Here is a 17376-nt window from a genome sequence, read left to right as displayed (position 1 = left end):
TGGGAACTATCTGGGATGAGGACTATTCCTACAGGCTTTTTAAAACAAGCAGAAGTTCAGCATTAGTTCCCACAATTAATGACAAGTTAAGGATTTGTTCTTTTGGGAGTTCAGAAAACAATACTAACATAAGGAATTCTCTATATCCTGTGCCCCACAGGTCTCAAAACTAATAAAATGTGTATTGGATCACACACTACTCATCTGATGTATGTGATACAAACCTCTAATGCCTTAAATAATCATGGTTTCTCTTCCACTTTTTACACCTCCATTAATTTGTCAGAAATCTTTTTTGTTAAATTATAAGCTATTTCAAGTGCACGCTTCATTTACAACCTTCCACGTTACGTTCAAACAAATTTAGCTGTCCATAAACACAGCATTACGGGAGGATTTTACTTCATTTGCAATGGAATGTCAGTCTTCAGTTCCTCCATCCACTTCAGTGCCTGGAGAAATGCCGACATGGCATTTTGTCTCCATGCCACAGAAGGATGGGGGAGAGCAGGAAGTAACCAGAGCTAGGGCTACTTAAATCACTGTCCCCAAAGAAACAAACAAAACTACAGACTTCAGCGTACTTCTGAGAAAATGATAAAAGAAAGGTTTGTATTATTTTTCTTCTTTTATTTTTTTCCTTCTCCTAATACCAGCTACTTAAAGTATAGGAGGAACTTTATCTCAGCTACAGTTCCTTATTATCAGCTTCCTGAGGTGATGCAACCATGCATCTTCTTCTACCCACATTTAGTACCACTGACTCTCCAACTTCATTTTAAAACAGCACAGGGCTTTTTGGAAGCTGCTTAAGAAAAGGTCACCATTAAACAAACTTCTGCTTCTTTAAAATGTACACCAAAGCTTCCTTCGTAATTGCCAACTCACATGAGGAACATTTCAGTAGTAGTGTTTTTTTGTTTTGTTTTGTTTTTTTAATGTCTATTCTGGTACACTTCATTTATATCTATGCTCCTCATTCCATTAGTTTCATGGGTTTTTAGAATTTAAGAGTGAAAAAGTCTGGTGGAGCAAAATCTTTGCAGCTTAAGAAACACTGCAAATTTTAAACATATATGTTCAAGGGTGTTTTTTTTGTTTTGTTTTTGCAAAAAAACACATTAAATTGGCTACAAATCACCTTTGATTAAATAGTAACACATGGGTTTACCAGAATTTCTATTTATTTATTTTTAATCTGACACTTCTAGGAGTAAGCGTTCATGTTTCTTGTATATAGCTCTAAATAGAGGTCAGTGGACTTATATCTGAAGTATTACAGTAAATAAGACTTGATGTCAAAATTATCTCTGAGGATAATTTTTTGAAAAAATAATTTATAAGGATATTGACTTATATGAAGTAACTTACTTTTAGAGTTGGTCTGATCTAACAGAAGTACTCATTCTCAAATACAAAATCACTTACAAACTCTACTTAACCAAGTTAGCTTTCAACTGCCTATCAAAGAAATGTGTATCTTTTGGAATTGACAAAAATTCTTGACCTTGTCAATTCTTAGTTCAAAAGGATTAAAACCCTAAGCATTCACTCACAATTTCTAATGCATAGAAGACGAAACACTGAGCAATTATTACACTCAATATTCAATAATGCAAAAGCTTGAATCATTATCACACCTCATTTCACAATACAGCTTTAATACTAAATACTGAAGTTTTAACTGCAAGTTGTTTATGAACTCTTGCTAGCAACTGAGTATGAACCAAAAGTCACAAGGCAAGACAGAGCAACCTGCTCCCTGGCAGCATATTGCACATACATTGTACATGCTTCAAATGAGCAGTCAGTTCTCCTGCTGCACATACAAGAACCAAAAGCCAGCATCCCACCTGCCAAACAAACTGTCATGTACTCCATAGACAGAACACACACTAAGGTCTATTAGTCCTTTGGGTTTCGTGGCTCGCTTTTCACTTTCAAAATAAATAAGCTGGGCATCGTTTCCCTCTAATATAAAGTATAAGTTTTTCCATCTTTTTCCTTTACCTGTAGAAAAGTAAAGCAAGAAGTTAATATAGTATTCTAAAGAAAATGGAAATTTTGTAAATGAAGATAATGGAACAGCATGGTAAGCTTTTGTCAAACTCCAAACAGAAGAACAATATACAGCTAATCACACCAGGTATATTATCAGTATATATACTCAATTTTATGCAACATGTAGCTAAATCTAGACCCTTGTGATAATTCAGGTGCAGTGGCAAAAGGGTCTCTAAACATTTTCACTGGTTTCAACAGGATTAAGGAAGTGCATATGAGCTGCCTGGACAATGGGTTCGTATCAGCAGGAAAGTCTGTATGCATATAGCTTACAAATAATATCCTGATGCTGTGATCTCATTTATTACAACAATTTTAATTAATAAACAGACTCTTGACATGAGAAAATTATTCATGAACTTTGACCAATTTGTAACAGAATCTTAACACACCTATCTGCAGTAATTTGGCTAGTTCCCCTTGTTTCAGAGAAAACATTCTCTGAACTTCAATAGATAAGAACTTTCTGGAACTAATTCTTATGAGTCACATGTAAGTTTGTGTTTTACAAAAAATATTCAGCCTTAACATTATGCTTTGATCATCACAAATCCACCACAGCCTTTGATGAATGAGTACTAGCATTGTGTTTGAAAAGATGACTAACATCCAGTTACCACACTCTGTCTGCTGGATGAAGAGTGATTTCATTACATTTGTTCCATACGCAGCTATGTACGTCTCTCTACACCTGCTCAGTAATCCTGTTTGCACTTTTAAAGTGTTATCATTATCCCATTTAACTAAACTTCTTCTCTTCACTCTCGTCCAATTCCTCACTCTGCCACATCCCTGTACAGTTTCCCTCAGAATTAAACTTCTCAATAGATGTCTCCTTGTTCTGTTTGTAAGATTTATGATTTTGGGCTTTTTTCTTTTATTTGGCAATATTTAACTTCATACTTTTTTCTCTCTTTTTACTTGCTGTCTACACTACTATCTATAATTTATCCTTTTAGCTACAGTCTCCATCATCTGCAAAAACTTTTGTTACTGATTTGTTTCCATTACAGTTGATTAAAAAAAAAAAAGTAGAAATAAACACTTTGCAAGGTACTAGCTGCTCTAGAACTTTAAAGACCTGCCCAGTGGCAATTCTTCAGGCATATATAACATATATAAAATAACATGAATCAGTCTACTTCTAATCTTTTAATTGTACATTATGGTGATGGTATCAGTGTTAGATCCCCAAAAATGTTGCTATATATCTTGTAGGTTTAAAGTGTTTTTTTTTTTAAATTTAAAATATGTAACCTAACTCGGAATAACAGAACAGCCGTAGAATTGAATTGATTTGTACTATTCTAGCTCTTATGTCTGCAAGAGTTTTTTTGAGCTCTGTATAAAATATGAGTATTTTTCATGAAAATGCATCTTATTAAATAAGTCTGAAAGCTAACTCTGACAAAGGTGCCTAGTTTTAGTACTGTATTCTGATATTTTTTTTTTTACAATGAAAAACTCGCAATCAATATTTTCACACTGCCTATAGTTTTGTGTATTATCTATTTCCATTCATATGCAAGTCAAGGAAAGAAACTTTAACACTGTTTACACACATTCTACAACATTTTGCCCACTTCAATTTTATTCTTTCTAGCACCAGTATTATATACTAAATTCTAATGTGTACCCAGGTCTGTTTTTAAAAAAAAAATTGTATACAGAACTCACTTTTTTTCAAAAGATAGCCTTTTTTGACAATATTTTTATAAAAAGCATCCTTTGTTTTGCGACGAATTGTATTGTAGATTTCTTTTCCATCCACCGTATCATTAAGCACTTGCTCTTGATGCTAGTAAACAAGGAAGAAAACATTTTAGGCTCAGAAACCACCATTAAAATAAAGTCATATACCGAGGCTGCAACCAATATCGTCTTACTACCAAATCTTTAATACTGTTCTCTACATCGCTTTATTAAAATGCATTAATTTTTAATAATATACCCTTGCTGGAAACGTAATACAACTATTTTCTGTGGCATTATTAGACCAGAGTCATGATAAAAGTTATCAATACAGACCAGCTTTTATAAGGTAACATCTGTGTATTTTTCCCATTAAGTAGAAAGCAGCATGTTTCACAGTGATTTCTGTAAAATTTATGGAAGTTGTAAAAGATTTATCTAGCACCTGTCTTCTATCAAGGTTTTTTAGACAGAGTAATCAGGGACAAACTCTGAAGCAACCAGATCAGTACACATCTCAGTTAAAACTGACACGCCCACAGAGTTGCACAGACCCTCATTTACCTGATTAAAATTCACGTGTTCTAATTGGATAGAACTCTTAACAGAATACAACAGAAGAAAGCAGAAACATGAGACAGAAAAAGGATAAATCACACAGAAAATTGTAAGAACTGGAAAAGTCAACAAATGGGAATGGCCAAAAGCCAAGCTAAGTTTGACCTTACCTAGTAAGCTGATCAGCAAAAAGTCTTGCACCATTAAGAAAATATGAAAAACAAGACTGTCAAGCAGTAAGAACAGCGTTGAGATAAAAAGCAATAAATGAACTGACTCAATATTGAATTTCTACTTTTCTTCCTGCCTATCTGTGAAAATTATGGTTCTGAACAACATAACAAAGGCAAGATGAAACATATTTTGGTAATACTAACAGGAATTACAGGACCTGTAATGGAAACAACATCCAGACGCTTATGAACAAGATAGCTTCTGTAACATAGCTATTCAAGGAACAGAGCACAAAACAGATCTAGTGACCAAGGCTTTTTAGTGACCTCCGTATTGAGGAAGTCCTATCAGATTCACACTAACGGTAACCAAAACTTCCCAACTTTTTTTCTTCAAAAACACAGAGCATGGCAGCATGGGGAAGGGAGGTAATACATGGCCAAACCTAAAAATTAACTACCAGTCACTAGATTTTTAAACAAGGAAAACTCACAAACATTACTTTATGTTATTTTAAATTATTCAGAAGTCTTACGCAGAAGATTAGTCAGAGCAGAGAAAATTATTAGTAAAGGAACTCTAAGTGCATATGCAAAAAACTAAAATGAATACAATTACTACCATGGTCCAAAAGGAGTTATGGAGCATGAGGGAAGTTACTAGCAAAGCCTTCAAGGATCAGTCTCCAAATTCACATTTGCATTGGGGAGTATCAGTGATACAAGACAATCAGCGACACAGGGAAGATGGAATTAATAAGATGTAAGGCTACTAATGCAACATAAAAGTTGCATTTGTTGATACTTACCACTAGAAGATGAGAAATAGATGAGAAATCTGAATGCCTGAGTCATTTACAGGATGACTGAGCTATAAACAGAACGTAGCTATGACAATGTATTGGCTTTGGTGGGGAAAGTTCTTTATTTTCATAGCAGTTCATATGGTGCTGTTTTGCATTTGTGGCTAAAACAGCTCTGATGATGCACCAGTGTTTTGTCTATTGCTAAGCAGTGTTTGCACAGCACCAAGGACTTCTTTGTTTTTCACTCTGCTCCAGCAGCAAACAGACTGGGAAACAGCATGAAGCTGGGAGTGGGCATAGCTAGAACGGCACACCTTGGCTAACCAACGGGACACTGCATGCCATATAATAAAGATTTAAGTGGCATTAAAACCAGGGTGGTTTGTCTTCCAGGTTGACCAGTGCTCAGATACTGCCTGTGGGTAGCAAGCAATTGCCTTTACATTGCAGTTACTGTTTTTTGTTTGTTTGTTTGTTTGTTTTTGGTTTTGTTTTGTTTTGTTCGTTTTCCCACCTTGTTCCTTCATTAGTAAGTTCTCTCAACCCAGGAGGGTTGGTTTTTTTTTGTCTGTTTGTGTACTTTCTAGTTGTGTCTTCCTAGTCTTTTCCCCCATCTCATAGGAGAGAAAGTGAATAAACAGCACTGAGGGTGCTTATCTGCACTCCAGAGCCAATCTACCACAGCAAATGATACATAATATTCAATGATATTTCTGTTAAGTACTTCTCACAGAAAAAGGGCATTTCTAATGACATGACTGTTCTGGTCCATCACATTCAAGAAAGATAATCTCGCACCAGAATTAGTAACAGCAGGGCAACTATGAGAATGAATGGTATGAGACAATATTGGCTTTGATATGCTTGGCTTAGTGAGAATACAGGAAAGGATGAACGTCTGCGATGGGGCAAGAGTGTTCCAGAATAAACCCTGCAACTCAAGATTTTCTGCACATACAAGTTTCTTCCAGCAGAAGAAAAACCCCAGGCACGAAAGACTGAAGAGTGCTGTGGTTTCCTCCTAACACAAGGGGTTAACGCACAGCACTGCTCAGCCAGGAACCAGAGCTGGGGCACAAAGCAGAGGATGAACACCTTGGAGCACAGACGGATCCTACTATTACTTTCTGTTGACTGCAAGCCTACCTTTGATAAGTGAATGCACATGAGGAAAAAAACAAAAGAAACATAGCAGCTGAAAAAAAGAAAATTAGAGATGATGCTGTTTAAATATCACTGATATCTCTGCTTTAATTCAGTTCCTATATTATAAACAGACTTCATGATGATGAGGAGGAGGTCAGTATCTTCACCAAATGCTCAGAAACGAAATCTTACCTGCATTGGAACAGGATCTTTAAGGTAATATCCTTCAACAATCTGTTCTTTTCTGTAGTGCTCAATGATGTCAGCAATACTGTTCCAGAAAGAAAAACAGCATTTAAATGTTAAACTGGTTAGTTTTTCCTGTCTGAGAATTGCTTTTCCATACAAATCACAGCAATTTGTCAACATTTTTTAATAAAATCAAGTGCTAAACATCAAAATCTCATTTGCAGCAATGAGAATTTGCTAACTTTGAGGAAAAAAATCACAAAATTGAATTCATAATATCTTAAGTCTAAACTCTGCAGATTTGTTTAGTTGCTTAAAATGCCAAACGAGGATGCTTTTTTCCATACTCAAATAGCACATGTGCTTTACTAGCTCTCCAACTAAGCTGAAAATTGCTAGTTCATTGATAATAGCTTTCAAAGTCCTAGAGTAAACAGGGAAGGGGGAATGGTTCATACTGTACTCTGTAAAACAATTTCTTCCTAGGAAGGGAAGAACAGAAAATAGAAAAGGGTTGTAACAGATCATGCAGATTATATTTGGAAATCACTAAGTTTTCATGTTAAATTAAATACACAATCAGTAGCACTCCTCTACAGGGAAGCCTGCATCATAATTATTAGGTTCAGATTACATTTTGGAAGGCTCAGGAGACAAACTGACATACACAAGCTGAAATTCAAGATAAATGAGTTGCTTAAACTTATTTTTACATTTACTGAAATTTACACTGTAATAAAGAACAGCAACATGAACACCAATACAAATGAATCATTCATACACAAAATATCAACCTGAAAAAAAGAACTAAGTAAGTAGAAATAAACTAAATGTGATTTCTCACTTCATAGCTTGCAATTTGTGCTAACATAACCAAAGCACAGTGAAGAGATTTTTGACCTATTAGAATTGGATACAGCTATGTCCAACACAGAAAAGATATGATACAGTATAAACAAACTCAAAAACATTTAAATAAAACAGTAAGACATCTTAGCCCACCTTCCTTTCTTCTAAAGCAATGAATTAGTGTACACTTGATAAAATAAAAAACAATAATAATAAAAAACAATAAAAATCAAAACAAAATTTTAGTTTTCAGCCTTGCAAAATGACTTTAATTTCTCTGAGTATTATTTAAATGAAATAATTGTAATTTTTATTGAGATACAACTGGTGTGTCATTTTCTCTGTAAAAATTTAAAGTTTACCACACTGCGTAAAATGACTCAGTCATTGTACCTGGTATGTAAAATAGCTGCTGCCAACATCTTGGTATAAATAAAACAGCATTCAATATTTTTTCTTATTCACCAGATCAAAAATACCTTGACTATCAATGTCTTCTCTCCTTCCTTGGTTAAAAATGCTGCCAGGAGTTCCTCAACATAGGAAGCAAGTGCCTAATTTCTTCCAATTTCATAAAATGGGCTGAAGAATAAATTCAGCTGTATTTGAGAACTCACTCTGTAGTTAGTGTGCCATATAGACTAGTATTTTATGCCTTGATGGAGTGATTAAGGACTTCGTTCTTAGCCCTCTGCTCCCTGGAGTGAACTCAATTCAGGTGGTCATCAGTGTATTGCTTCAACACTAGTGCAGCTCATACTGAACACTGCAAACACACAAAGATACCAGGTATCTCCAGGCAAGACTAGAAACGTGACTTAAAAAATGATCAGAGCTATCTAATGTGTGAGAAGTCAAGCATGCAATCAGACTGACCACAAAACTAATCTAAGGGACAGGAAAAAAGGAATCATAACCTTCTCAATGTCTAACAACAACAAAAACCTTACACAAAACACATGAAGAAAGGTATAAATAAGCAAGGATAAAAAAATATCCTTAAACTTGGTTTAATATACAGAAATAAAGATGATTTCAATAATACATTACAGTTACTTTAGTGATTTTTAGAACACAGAGCATAGGGCTTGTCAGGTTCCTCAGATCTTGGCTACCTGGATAATTTTAAAAGCATCTGACCAACATGAGCAGTATCTTATTTATTTATTTATTTAAAGGGTGAATTGATTCAAGATTTTCCAACCACTGACATTTCAAATAATAAAGAATCCAGAAAGCAGAAGCAACAGCATTCTACACATTGTTAAATTATAAAGAAAAAGAATGAACACATTATAGCCATATTGTTTAGCCTATCAAAATGCAGATTTAATTCCTCAATTGGAAACAAAAACGTCTTCCAATCAGCTATTAAATTTTCAAATAATCTTGTCTGTTACATTAAAGATAACTTGAAAATTAAAACTATAAACTGCTGGGTCAACGCTTCTTTGCAGCAGAATCACTAGAAACAAACAAAACCTTAGTATCACTTTTTATTTGTTTGTCTTTGAAAGCTGTTACGTAGATTGAATTTAGCAAAGAAGGCAGATGGAGAGGACAGAAGAAATGGCCTGGTATGCACCTCCTACCACAGGTTCTAAAATCAGAACTGAAACATCAGTGTCTTTTAAAACAAACAAACCCACAAAAACTGTGAGGCATATGCAAGTTTTCCACAGAATTGCTGCACACGGAAGGCACTTCTGGAGATCACCCAGTTGAAACCCCCTAGATCACTGCAGGGTCAATTACAGCAGGTTGCTCTGGACCTTGGGTAGCACCTCCAAGAGTGCAGACTCCACACCTTTCTGGGCAACATGTCCCTGTGTTCTACCACCCTTGCAGTAAAAGAACCTCTTCATACATTTAAACAGAATTTCTTGTATCTCCTTTTGTGCCCACTGCCTCTTGTCCTGTCACCAGGCATTTCTAAGAAGTGCCTGGCTCTGCTTTCTTAGCTCCCTCCCCAGCTACTTTTGCACTCAAGGTGCTTTCTCTTCTCAAGGTTAAAGCAAGCCCAAGCTTCCTCAGTTTCTCCTGGTACACCTCAGATGCTCCAGCCCCTGGACCTCTGATGGCAGGCTACAGTACCTGCACACAGTATTCCCCCCAAGGTCTCCAACCCCAAGAAACAACTGACCTGCCTCTGCCCAGCTTCTGAGGTAAGATCAGGCAAATTCAGGACGGCGTTGCTGTATGCTGATAATTGCAGATTTTACAGTTGAGAGCTCATGACACTCAGTAAGATCACCACTGTGCTAGGTCTGGCTGGGACAGATTCACTTTTTTCTTCACTGCAGCCTGAACGGTGTGGTGTTTTGGATTTGCGACTATAAAGCCATGCTGATAACAATGTTTTGGCTATTGCTGACCAATAGCTGCCGTGCTGAGGTTTTACTTATTTCCAACTCTACCCACCCCCTCACCAAGTGGGCCGGGGCGGTCGAGAAGCTGGGAGAGGATACAGCCAGGACAGCTGACCCAGAAGGACCAGAGGGATATTCCACACCATCTGATGTTGTGCTCAGCAAGAAAAACTCAAGAGGAGGAAAAGAGGGATGCTAAAAGGACTGTGGAGGGCTGAACGCAGCCAGCAGCTAGACACCAAACAGTGCCTGCTCATTCCCTGCCCTCAACAGGACAGCAGAGAATGTAAGAAACATGAAATGCAAACTTTAGAAAACTTGTGGGTCGATACAAAGAGAGTTTAGTAAGTGAAAAGGTGGGGAGGGAAGGGGCAGGTGGAGGGAAAGGCGCAGTGATGCAAGGGCCATCACTCACCACCTTTCACAAAGCAGGCAGATGCCCACACAGACTCTGACCAACAGCCACCACGGAAGAGCAAACACCCCTTCCAGTTTTTATTGCTGAGCATCTCTTTGATCAGCTTGTGTCTCCGGGAAACAGAGAAAGCCTCAATGCAGGGCAAGCACCACCCAGCAAAAGCCTAAATGCTGGTGGTCTTACCGACACAGTTTTAATTACAAATCCCAATCACAGCACCATACTGGCTGCTGTGAAGAAAATTAACTTCATCCCAGCCAAACTCAGTACAGGCACAAAGAATTGTCTTTGCCAGTTTTTCCATCAAAATGTAAAAGGGTGACTAACAGAGAAACTTGTTATCCATGGAATAAACATGAAGATCACAAATGTTACATTGTTTCCTGAAGTTCAGGGGAAAATATGATTTCATTATATAGTCAAAATAATTCCTCCAATACAAACACCATATATATGCTATATATTTTGAGCCTCACGTGGCCAGGTAAAAGACTCCAGATTGGCTATTATGTAGAGCTGACATTAAGATAATGAAATAATGAAAGCCACCTCTTCACAACAGACTGCAACTACAGGCTATTAGTCATATTAACTTATAAAAAATCTGAGAAATTTACCTACAGAGTAGCGGGACCACATGGAAAAGAATAAGGTTAATGGAAGAAACAGTCTACCTATGCAGCACAGTACTAGATTACTGAGATGCACCCAGCACCATTTTCCCCATGATCACCCAGAACAATTTTGTCTCGCATCTGAAATACAAGGAGACATACTATTGCATGTAGAGGGCATCGGACTTCCAGTCCCATGTCTGGATATTCAAACTACCTGAGAAATAAAACTTACTTTGTTTTAAGTTTCCTTAGTATTCTTTAGACCATATCTTTTGTATGAAAAATCTTGGACTATAATTTGAGAACTGAAGTGTAAACAATCCTGTGCTAATTAACAGCAGACTGGTTTTATTCTACCTAATTTTTTCACGCTGGTTACAATTACCAAAACTGCAAGAGAATAATATTTAAAAACAACTTTACTGCCAAGGATTTTTTTTAAAGATGTAGTCTAATAGAAGCATCAGAATTTAAGAGATACCTTGCAAACACCTAATGAAACAGCTTAGTACAGAAAAGGTTCGACTACTTGAACCAAACATGCATTTAAACAAAGAACAGCACTTCCCTAAGCCAAAATTTTCAACTTGAGGACAAACACTAAATTTTTAGATAAGCCACAAAAGATATTCTGGGGGAAAGAATCCTCCTTTGATCAATGTATTTTATATACACACTTTAAGCGAATTCAGCATTGGAAAATTAATTTTCTGAAGTAATAACTTAATGCTGTAAAACCTTCTGAACGTGTACTATCTAATGCTGCAAAACCATTTGAGACTAATTTGACTTCCACTAATTTGTGAATTAGTTTTACATCACCAATGGTGAGGGCTTCTGGCCTACCATCCTCCTAATAAGCCATGTAACTAGAGAATGGGCAGGAGCATTTACCTTCATGAAAAGCTGACACTGCAGCTAGCTCGGTTTTCAATGAGAATGTCTGGAGGCCAGACTGATTAATGTACAAGGTACTCAAGCAGTCTGGGTGTGGGATATGCATAGATTCATAGGTTCCAATTGCTTAGCCTCACACCTCTGTCCATTACAAGATGTGAAAAGAGTCCACAGTACTTAGTTAGGAGACCTCAACATTTTCCTCAGACACACCAGCTGCTGGATCTCTACCCACTCAGAAACAAAGCTGGAAGTGAGAGAAATTCTCCAGTAGGATGAAGAATGCCCTGGTTCTAGGTGAACAAGACTAGAAAAGTTCTGATTGTGTGAAAAGATGGAGGTGAGCTCTTACTACTCAGAAGTTTTATATCTACAAAAACTCTAAAAATACGATTATCATGGATGGAGCTGCACGGCCGGGATAGCTTTTCCCATAAAAATGGGAAGTATCTCTTGTCATTTATTTTTCTTTTTGTGGAGATTACTGTATTGTTGTACTACTGGCAAAACAAACACATTCTTCGCCTCAGTCTTTAACAGCAAGACCACTTGTTCTCTAGATAACCAGTACCCTGAGCTGGTGGAAGGGGATGGGATGCAGAATGTGGCCCTCACAGTCCAAGAGGAAATGGCTGCCGACCTGCTACAGCATTTAGATGTACGCAAGCTGATGGGGCCGGATGGGCCCGAGGGTGCTGAGAGACCTGGCAGAAGAGCTGGCCAAGCCACTTTCCATCATTTATCAGCAGTCCTGGCTATCAGGGGAGGGCCCAGTCGACTGGTGGCTAGCAAACGTGACGCCCATCTACAAGAAGGGCTGGAAGGTAGACCCGGGGAACTATAGGCCTGTTAGTTTGACCTCAGTGCCAGGGAAGCTCATGGAGCAGATTATCTTGAGTGTCACCACGCGGCAGTTGCAGGGCAACCAGGAGATCAGGCCCAGTCAGCATGGGTTTATGAAAGACAGGTCCTGCTTGATGAACCTGATCTCCTTCTATGACAAAGTGAAGTGCTTAGCGGATGAGGGAAAGGCTGTGGATGTGGTCTAAAGTAAGGCTTTTGACACCGTTTCCAACAGCATTCTCCTCAAGAAACTGGCTACTCTTGGCTTGGACTGGTGTACACTTCGTTGGGTTAGAAACTGGCTGGATAGCCAGGCCCAAAGAGTTGTGGTGAATGGAGTTATATACAGCTGGAGGCCGGTCACTAGTGGAGTCCCCCAGGGCTCAGTACTAGGGCTGGTTCTCTTTAAAATCTTCATCAATGATCTGGATGAGGGGATCGAGTGCACCCTCAGTAAGTTTGCAGATGACACCAAGCTAAGTGCGTGTGTCGATCTGCTTGAGGGTAGGAAGGCTCTGCAGGAGGATCTGGATAGGCTGGAGCGATGGGCTGAGGTCAACTGTATGAAGTTCAACAAGGCCAAGTGCCGGGTCCTGCACCTGGGGCGCAACAACCCCAAGCAGAGCTACAGGCTGGGAGATGAGTGGCTGGAAAGCTGCCTGGCCGAGAAGGACCTGGGAGTATTGGTTGATAGTCAGCTGAATATGAGCCAGCAGTGTGCTCAGGTGGCCAAGAAGGCCAACAGCATCCTGGCTTGCATAAGAAACAGTGTGGCCAGCAGGGCTAGGGAAGTGATTGTCCCCCTGTACTCGGCTCTGGTGAGGCCGCACCTTGAGTACTGTGTTCAGTTTTGGGCCCCTCACTCCAAGAAGGACATGGAGGTGCTCGAGAGAGTCCAGAGAAGGGCAACAAAGCTGGTGAGGGGTCTGGAGAACAAGTCTTATGAGGAGGGGCTGAGGGAGCTGGGACTGTTCAACCTGGGGAAGAGGAGGCTCAGGGGTGACATTATTGCTCTCTACAGGTACCTTAAAGGAGGCTGTAGCAAGGTGGGGGTTGGTCTGTTTTCCCATGTGCCTGGTGACAGAACGCGGGGGACTAAAGTTGTGCCAGGGGAGGTTTAGGGTGGATATTAGGAAGAACTGCTTTACTGAAAGGGTTGTTAGGCATTGGAATGGGCTGCCCAGGGAAGTGGTTCAGTCACCATCCCTGGAGGGAATCTTTTAAAAGATGTTTAGATGTAGAGGTTAGTGATATGCTTTAGTGGAGGACTTGTTAGTGTTAGGTCAGAGGTTGGAGTACGTGATCTGTGAGGTCTCTTCCAACCTAGATGATTTAGTAAGTTTATTCTCTCTAAATGAAGTCATCCGCAATTCTTACCAAAGTATCACTCAGACATTATAATACAATTTAATATTTTTTTCCAACAATTAAGGTATTTTTTTCCCTTACTGGCAAATATCCTTTTCTATTACTTACACTTTGAAATCTCTGCTGAATGTTTCATACAAAACTAACATTTTTATTTTCCTCTTTCAAAGGGAGAAGAACCGACATTACAAATAGTAGCTTCCAAGACAATACAATATTTTCTTAATTACACCTCCACATATGATCCACAACTTAGCATGAAGGAACTCGTTTGCAGAAGAACAATTCAAAAAAAAAAACACTAGGGTTTCAAGAACTTTCTCAGTTACAAGTAACTGTTAAGCAAGTTAGGTGAAATGCTTAGCATGCTATAGAGAAGACTGAAGTCTTATACCAGTAACAAAGTATCAGGAACAAATTATGCAATTCCTTTACACAAGCATAAAGTACACACACATCTTACCTATTATAATATCTGCCTCCCATCATAAACTGATTGTTTGCAGTTGGACATATTTTAAATCGCTGAATATTTTCACTGGTCCGAAAATAAAGTGAATAATCACCAGGTGTATTGTCTGAAGGTCTCACAAGAAAACCGCACACTTGACCAACTGAAAAGATACCATAATCGTGTTATTTACTGCTACTTTTCTTACAGTATTATTTATGAGCCCTCATCAAATCTCTTTCTGCATAAAGTAGCAAGAATTGCACACTTAAAGGAGAGAGACAAAAGTGTATGAGGTAAGTTCCAACACTGATTCCAAATCAGACGAAGTAATACTAAACGGCCAGAGTTATTGCAAATTGATTTAGCTGCAGCTGGCAACCTACCTACACAAGAACATTAAAAAATTGAGATGTTTTCAACAATTAATGGTGTTTGTTCTTATATTTTAAGTATTCTACTTAAAAGTATGGGTCAAAAATTTTCATGTTTTCATTTAAAGAAATACTTCCTCTATGAAGACATTTTTAAAAAGTCTGTAGTATATTTTCCTTTAGGTCTGTAACAGTATTTTTTTCTTGGGAAAGCCCATAATATTTTTAGTACATGTGTTAATCAAAAAGTATTTCACTATTTCACTCAAAATTATTAAATAAACTGTACTTGAGAATTTAAATACACTTGATACTCATAGTCGTAAGTTTTATTTCAATGTAGTATTCTATTACAATAACAACCAGAGTCTGGTTGACAGAGTCTTGAGAGTGTAAGACACTCCTAAGTTCAAACATAAAAGCAAATTTTGCCAGCAATAGGATTGCTTTGTGCTATCTGATTACCACTATATCAGAAGTACAAGTACCTGTCATCAGCAAATTGTAAGCCTCTTGTTTGGAGATCTTCCCATGGAACCATCTTAACAAAGATGAAGAGAAAAATTAGAAAGCAAGACTACCAGCTCTCTTTTTTTGGTTGTGATGGCATCCAAGGCTCTGGCACCTATGAACTGATCTTTCTTTAAGAAAACCTAATACACAGATAGGTAAGATTATGCTACTTAATGCTGCTGTTCCACCAACAGCATGAAAAAGATAAGATTAATAGATATATAAATAAATTTCAATAAAAATATCCAACATGTAGAGTTCACATTCAAACTCAACTGTGTTTAGACACGAAAAAACATTTAAGTGTTAGGTAACTTGACAGGCATTATTTAAAGTCAATCTCATAGGGCTATTTCCTTGAATCATGAAATCCAAAGCTAAAACAAAATTAAATACAGTAAAGAAAAGAATCAAACCACTTTTGGCAGAAGCAGTGGGAATAAAACCTAGTTCTGTTGAACACAAACTGCTTTAATCTCACACCTTTTATGTTCTGCAGAGCCCTGTGTCAGAGGAATGCCCTTAGAAAGTTCAGCAGCCTCTGTCCAGTCTCAGCCTGATACTTCTGATTGTACAGTACTGACATTACAGGGCTGTTCAGTTTACATGTGGCACACCACATGCTACAACTTAAGAGCTCATTCTGTCCTTTAATGGAAACCTAAAAAATATGGCCTGAACTTCATTACACTTCATGTTGAGTAGGGGGAAAAAATGCAGAAGCCCATCTTACGCATCTAAAATGAGCTCTATTTCTAACTTTTTTTCTATACTACATTTAGAAGGTCATTTCTGGCGACCAAACACTGAAGGATTTGTTGTCTCCCTAGAATTCTTCGGAGTAGCAGACTGTGGACACAGTAGCATAACTGTGGACAAAGCATCGAAACTCCAAACATCTGCTACAAACTGCTTTGTAAATTTAAAAAAAGTAATCCTATATTTGAAGGAATTCTTACTGCTAAACTGACCAGCAGAATATTAGGGAACAGTGAGAAAACAACCCAGCAGTGACGTTTCTTCTCCTGTTAAGATAATAAGAGATGCCTTCTTCAGCCATCAGCCTTTTGGAGAAAGCAAACAGGGCAACAGCTGCAGGAAGCAGCAGCTGCCATTATTGCAAGCAAATGCAGGACAGACAAAATAATCAAGCTACTTGCGGTTTTCTGAACCTTATTTTGGCCACTCTTCTGTACTACTCAAAGCAATGTAACTATCAACAGTTTGCCATATCAATACGTTGTTAAACCTGAAATGTATTCACTCTTGAAAATTTTTCAAGTATTCCAAGCAAATACAACAACCACCACATGGCCCTCCGTCTTTCATCTTCAAAGTTTAAGTGTACACTAAACTAATGGAGAGAATAATAATTACACTGTCATTCTTGCAATGGTACTTTACTCTCTCCAGCATTTGCAGTTAAGCAGAGCTGAAAAAGGTTACCTCTAAAATAAACACAATCCTAATGATATATTCCAATGTGCATATTTTGGCTGAAAGTGATTATACAGGGATTCATTGATGATTTTAACAGTGCAAAATCCCTGAATTATAGGCTTTTGAGACTTACAAGACTTTCATGTCAATTATCTGTGCACCTTTAGCAGCTAATATAGAAATATTCTTTTGTCCTAAGTCAAAAAATCATTATCTTCTGTTCATCTGCCCAAAAGTCAGGAAACCTCATAGCTGAAGTTTACAATCAGTTATTTTATTATTTGTTTTTAATTAAAAAAAATAAAAATCCTTACATTTTGCCTTCATGTGGATCTTCTTCTCTTCCCTAATGAGAAAATTAACACAGTAAGTGCATGAAAACAGTAGAAGTTAACCTATGAAGTTTATTTTCTGAACTAAGACCTTCTGTAGAAAAAAAAACAAGTAGCCTAAGATATTTTGAACTGAAGTGCTTATTGCAACTCTGTGAAAAGTTTTCCTCTTCATTCACTAGGTGAATATTCAGCCAAAATACAATATTTCAAATGATTTCATTTGTCATGTTTCAAACCTTTCTTTAGAGACGGTAAATTTTAAAACTCAGCTTTC

The 17376-nt window shown here is 37.7% G+C and overlaps 1 protein-coding gene across 1 annotated transcript in view; it reads right to left on the bottom strand.

Moving 5' to 3' along the window:
* RASA1 (RAS p21 protein activator 1) overlaps positions 1-17376 on the bottom strand; it is a 63730-nt gene that overhangs the window by 21393 nt on the left and 24961 nt on the right. Inside the window, exons 6-11 of the mRNA XM_080574211.1 lie at positions 17082-17113; positions 15303-15355; positions 14453-14603; positions 6632-6710; positions 3742-3862; positions 1854-2010 (exon numbers count right to left, since the gene is read on the bottom strand). Of these exons, the coding sequence (XP_080430337.1) occupies positions 1854-2010; positions 3742-3862; positions 6632-6710; positions 14453-14603; positions 15303-15355; positions 17082-17113 (593 nt within the window). The remainder of the gene's footprint in view (positions 1-1853; positions 2011-3741; positions 3863-6631; positions 6711-14452; positions 14604-15302; positions 15356-17081; positions 17114-17376) is intronic.

The sequence above is a fragment of the Anser brachyrhynchus genome (genome assembly GCF_964034855.1).
Source record: "Anser brachyrhynchus genome assembly, chromosome: Z".
Classification (NCBI taxonomy): domain Eukaryota; kingdom Metazoa; phylum Chordata; class Aves; order Anseriformes; family Anatidae; genus Anser; species Anser brachyrhynchus.
The sequence above is the reverse complement of the archived record's forward strand: the minus strand, read 5'-3'. Positions and strand labels throughout refer to the sequence as shown.